Genomic DNA, 6,000 nt, shown 5'->3' on the forward strand with positions numbered 1-6,000 from the left:
CTCTCTCTATTTTTTCCACATCACGCATAGCTCCTTTATGTCCCCACTTTCCCCCCTAAACTCAAAATCTCCCAACTCTTGAGCCTTTCCTTGTAGGGAAGATGCTTCAGCTCCTTGATCATTTGGGATGTCCTTTTCTCAAATCTTTTTGAGGCAAGTTGGCTCGAATATTATAAAGCATTCCATAAGAGATCCTACCAGAAATTATGGGCAGGGGGCATTGCTATACTGTCCATTTCATTTCTGATCCAGAGCCTTGAAGTGTCCAGTGAAAAGAACCTCAAGCAGAAAGGCTGAGAAAGATCCCTCTCTGAGGCCAGAGAGAGCTACAGCATGCCAAGGTAAACAGTGCTGAGCTCAAAGAATCAGTATTGACTTGGATGTATAAGATAGAGCCTTATATTATAGATCTGTTGTTGCTTCCTTCTTCGAGCTGACCTGGCTCAGTAAACTGACTTCCGTCCTTTGATACCCTTGCTGGCAGGTTTTTCCCAGTGTTCATTTCTGTACTTTTCAACAAGCAACCTGATTGCCCTTGTCCCAGTTGAGCAATGGGTGCTTGGGACACCAGATCCACCACTTTGTTTCATAATGAAAAGAGCCAGTTTGGTGTAGTGGTTAAAAGCGGCAGGACTCTAATCTGGAGAGCCAGGTTTGATTCCCCACTCCTCCGCTTGAAGCTAACTGGGTGACCTTGGGTCAGTCACAGCCTCTCAGAGCTCTCTCAGCCCCACAACACCCCACCCCACCCCACTGGGTGATGGTTGTGAGGATAATAACAACACACTTTGTAAACTGCTCTGAGTGGGAGTTAAGTTGTCATGAAGGGCAGTATATACATGGAATGTTGTTGTTGTTAATTCTAGCTTCTTGCCGCCTGGCTGTACAGAACAGCGCAGCAAGGGTCCCAAGTATTCCATAAAACTCTTCCTCTGCATAGCATATGGAGGACAAATAACAAAGAGAGTGAAGTCTAAGAAGAATTCATGAGAGAGCAAGCCAACATGAGCCTCAAGAAAGAGCCGAAAGGAATAACTTCAGTGCAAATTAAGGTATACCCCCTTGTGTACTCTGTGCATGTTTTGCAATGCGTGTGTTGTTCTAGGTTTCAAATGCATCATTACAAGCAGAAATATTTGGAGGATGTTTCATTCTTCTAATAAGCTCAAGTCCAGTTCATAGTTATTCTGATGGGGTGCTTGTCAGCAAGAAGCTAAGTCACAGTTGGGTAGTTAGTTGTTGGTGGAAAGGATTGTACATGTGGTTCAGCGCAACCGTAATCACCTCCAGAAAAATACCTCCATAATGAACATTTTCTTGGCCATGGTTACAGTGGGCTTGAATGACAAGCTTTTCAAATGAAAAAAAAGAGACTGGGTGGGACAGCTGAATGTTCACAGGATTGGGCATCCCATTAGCAACCACACCACGGTGATGTTGCATGCACCAGGCCTTAGAGCACATTACACAGAATGGCACAATGGTTTAAGCGAGAAGGCTGCATTCTGGACTTGGGTCAGAAGGTAAGAAATATATATTTTTGAATGCCTCACATTTAAAACTTGTCTGCTTATAAGAACCCAAAGTTGGGGGAAGAAGAGAGATTTATCATAGGCTTTCACATTAAAAAAAATATGGTCCCTACACCTGTACCCTGAGGTGGCACAGAATCCTACCACCACATCTTTGAAACATGGAGGAAAGACATAGTAGGGTTTTTTTCAGCTGGAACGCCATGGAATGGAGTTCCGGCACCTCTTGAAAATGGTCACATGGCTAGTGGCCCCACCCCTGATCTCCAGACAGAGGGGAGTTTAGATTGCCCTCCACACCACTTCAGCGGCGCGTAGGGCAATCTAAACTCCCCTCTGTCTGGAGATCAAGGGGTGGGGCCACCAGCCATGTGACCATTTTCGCCAAGAGCGATTGACCCAAAGTGATGTCATTGTGCATTCCTGAGTTCCACCACTCAGTTCCACCACCTCTTTTCCCAGAAAAAAAGCCCTGGACAACAGAGTCATCCCACTCAGACAATCAACAACCTTCTTTTCGAAGAAAAACAGGATTGTTCTATCTGTTCAATTCCTGTTTCATCCTTCCTCCAAGAAGCTCAGGGTACCCTACGTTATTCCTTCCCCACCCACCCACACAACAAGCCTGTGAGGTAGATCAGACTGAGAAGGAGTGAGAAAGCCACTCAGTGAACTTCATGGCAGAGTGGTGGTTCGAATATGTCTTTCTCCAGTTATAGCCACACACTGTGATTATGGCACCACAATTTGCTCCCTTTTTTCTATCTGTTACTATCTGGGGTGGGGGCCGAACATGCCCAGTAAGTTAGTCCACTCATTTTGTTCATGAGGTACCTGAAAACTCAAACAAACTCAAACGATGGCACCCTGGATGCCATTGGTTGGTTATACTAGAGTTTCTCTATCTCTCTTTGGCACACACATGCATGCGCGCACACACACACACATGCATGCACACACACACATGTGCACACATGCACGCACACACACCAACCACTTCTACTAAACATTGTGTTAAATATGGCTGAGAAAATTCCACAGTTAGATTATACTGCTCATCAAAGCACCCCTAAAACAGTCAGCAGAACAGCACTCAAGATTACTTTTGACCTAATAAGAATTGCTTTCCATCTGGAAGTCTTTCAAAAAGTGGCTTAAGCTGAATCCCAAAGCATATTAGCAAACAGTCAGAGCAAAGAAGTATTGACAAACAATGGCAGATCCGATGGTTTGTTGAGACGAATAATCCAAATTCTATAAATTAAGCTCCTCCTCCTTTCTGAGCCAGCTGGGGAAGGAGTCCTGGGGGAAGGAGTCTTTCAATCTTCTGCCATGAAAATCTCCCATTTTGTTCCACCAGCAGGGCAAATCAATATCAGGTCCCTCTGTTTGTGACACTCCCTTGGTTCATCTTCTCTACTGTCTATTTATGGCTAGTGATAAGATTGACAGAGCTCATAGAACATCTGCACAAGTGAACACTTACTAAATTGAATGCTTCCGACTGGTTATGTATCAACAACATATCCTAAATATCCTGCCTCTTTTTGGTACCTGCCCAGGACTGCAAGTATTGAGTATGTGGCGGGCTATCATGTATGACAGGCTGTTGGTCTGGTGGATCACAAGCTGCCCATTGTTAAAAAATAACAGATCCACAAGAGTGAATTTTCTTCCAGCTTCCACGTGGGTATGGGTTTGCTAAACTGAAAAAAAGTTAAAATGGACCCGAACATTTCAAAGAAACAATCAATACTCTATACGGAAGCATGTATGTTGTCTGTCTGTCTGTCCCTCCACTGCCCCTCCCTCTCACACACACACAGAAGTGCAAACCTGGGGTAAATGACTTGCGAGCTTACCCTATGGACATCTATGCAGAAATGGCCCATTGAGTTCAGTGGAGTTTATTCTTCATTAAATGTGCATAGGATTACAGCCTTAAGTCTTTCTATGCCTCAATTCTCCATGAGGAAAATAATAGCTTTCTCTGACTTAAAAGTGCCTCCCTAGAGGTTAAGAATAAGACCTACTGTGAGCCAAATGAAGAGGGGGAAAAAACATGATTAAACTATACAAACATGGCTGCTCTCATCAAAAAGCCCTGGGGGCAAGATATGTGAGTCCGGTCTCTAACCTCCTGCTTGCTGGCTTGCTATATTCCTGTATCCTAAATACAAACAACCAAACAAAAATGCCAGGAGAGTTCCTCCTTAAAGGATACCTCAAAGTTGCTTTCTAAGTAACATTGTAATCCCAAGAAGAGTTGCAGCCTTCTAAACCCACTGACTTCAATAGATTTAGAAGTATATAACTCTGCTTAGGATTGCAATGTAAGACAGTAGCGATAACTGCTGTGAAAGTTATAAAATACCAATATAAAATAATAATGCATCTCAATATGGACATTTGCATCTCACCCACATATGATGTATCTCTCTGTATATTTTATATGTGCAGACAGACACACTTACAGGGGATTATTTGTGTGAGCTACAACCAGTCTGGTTTTCCTTGACCTATGCATTAAATGATTTTGAGATAAATGGAACAGGAGATGCACAGATGTTTTAAGGGAGATCCAGTTTGAGTTGCTTAAAAGTTTCACCAGCTTCAGAAATGACACAAGCGTCGCCATCAGGCATAAACGTTCAAACCACAGTTAAAAACAAAACAGATCTATCAGCCGCCAGTCTTGTCTGGGTAAGATGGAAGCCCACCTAGATTCCAGGAGCGCACAAGATGCCTTCAAAGTTCATTTCGCCTTGACTGAAAAAACAGCCTGCCTTTTTATTCCCTGGAACGAAGCCTGGAACAACACTCACCCTGATCAAAAGCCAAGCTAACCTCTTAGTGGATAGGAAATACCGGAGGAAGAAAATCGAGCACAGCAAATGCCAACGCACAAGTGAGCACTCTTTATAGAGCGAGGCTGCAAAGAGGAAACTTAAGAGTCCCTGTACCCAAGACGTCTTACACGGGACACTCAAGTGACTTCCTTTCTATCTGGTCTTATATTCAAGTGTACTCTGTCTCCCTAGCAGTGCAGGCGTATCCACAAGGGGTGAACAAGTGTAAGATCTTTCACTTGGGCGTCTGCGTGTAAGATGACTTGTATAGAGAGACTCTTAGAAAGGGGGAAATACTGGAGAAGCCTTCGCCCGGCTTCCAACCGCGAAGCCTCCGGGCGCTGTCCGTGGTGCTGATTTCTTCAATCTAAGTGCAAACGAGACCAGACTCGCTGGAACTCTCCAGTCTCCGCCGGAGCCTCCCCCTTGGTTGAAAGTCTTCCTTATTTATAGGGGCTTCTTCGGAAAGGTTTCCTCCCCCCATTCCAGTCCCCCCTTTCCAGCGCAACATCCCCAGCAGCGAGACCCCCGGGCGCGCTCCGGCCGGCCCCCTTACCTGGCTCTTTCTGGGGAATTCGTTGAGCACGATGCTGACGACCGGGATGCGCAGAGCGGTGGCGACGAAGTCCATCTCCAGCATCTCGCTCCTGCTCTGCGGGAAGGCGAGGATGGCGGAGACCCCTTGCACCACCACGGTGTGGCAGATGCTCTGCAAGAAGGAGACCGGGTCGTTGCTCCAGGAGGCGCTGGGGGAGGAGAAGGGGAAGAGAGGCAGGTCGCCCAGGCCGGCCTCGATGGCCATCACCACCTCCAGGGACAGGTTGTAGGGCAGAAGCCCCTTGACGCGATTGAGGTGCTCCACCGCCGCCAGGAGCGCCTCCCTGGGCATCAAGGGCTCCAGATCGCGATCCCGGCTCTCGTTGCCGACGAGGTTCCCGGCGTCCAAGCGCGCCCTGCTCCTCAGGCTGGCCCCGATCCTCCACCTCCCCTGCCATCCGGAGGCTCTCCAGCCCGTCGCGCCGGGCGTTTGCGGCACTGCTCCGGGAGAGCCCCCGGCTCCTTCTCCGGCAGGGCGGAGGTCATTAGGCGCCCCCCAGCCGCCTGCGCCGGCTCGGGAAGTGGCCGCCCAAGGCTGCAGGTGCGCCGCCCCGATCCTGACCGTGTGCCCGATGCGCTTGAGGATCTGGCAGGGCTGCGGGTGGCAGGAGGAGCCGGGCACCCTGGCCAGCACCAGGGCGCAGGGGGGCAGGAGCAGCAGACACAGCCTGCTCAGGAGCCACCACGCGCGCGGTCTCCACATCACTGGAGAGCCAGGCGCCCGGCGCGCCCCGGAGAAGCCCCCTCGCCGCCTCAGCCGCCGCCTCCGACGCTAGGCGCTCCGCTACCGACCCGTCTCCCGCCTCCAGCCATGCAAGAGGGAGGGCTCCCCAGTCACTCCGGGCGCCGGGAGGGCTCCAAGCGCCGGCATCCGCGGGGCACCGACGGCCAGGCGCCTTTCCTAGGCGGGGGCTGCCCAGCCCCGCCTCGAGCTCCGCCGCCGTCCGCCCTCACCAGTCCCCCGACGTGCCCCGGGGCTCGGCAGCCGCGTCCTGAAAGCCATTCAGTCCCGGGAGGGTGGC

General features: G+C 49.5%; 1 protein-coding gene across 1 annotated transcript in view; it reads right to left on the minus strand.

The window, feature by feature from the left end:
- Window positions 1-5,681, minus strand: part of GRIN3A (glutamate ionotropic receptor NMDA type subunit 3A) — a 173,749-nt gene extending 168,068 nt beyond the window's left edge. Inside the window, exon 1 of the mRNA XM_054987645.1 lies at window positions 4,938-5,681. Within this exon, the coding sequence (XP_054843620.1) occupies window positions 4,938-5,681 (744 nt within the window). The remainder of the gene's footprint in view (window positions 1-4,937) is intronic.
- Window positions 5,682-6,000: the final 319 nt, after the last annotated feature.

The sequence above is a fragment of the Eublepharis macularius genome, chromosome 8 (genome assembly GCF_028583425.1).
Source record: "Eublepharis macularius isolate TG4126 chromosome 8, MPM_Emac_v1.0, whole genome shotgun sequence".
NCBI lineage: Eukaryota > Metazoa > Chordata > Lepidosauria > Squamata > Eublepharidae > Eublepharis > Eublepharis macularius.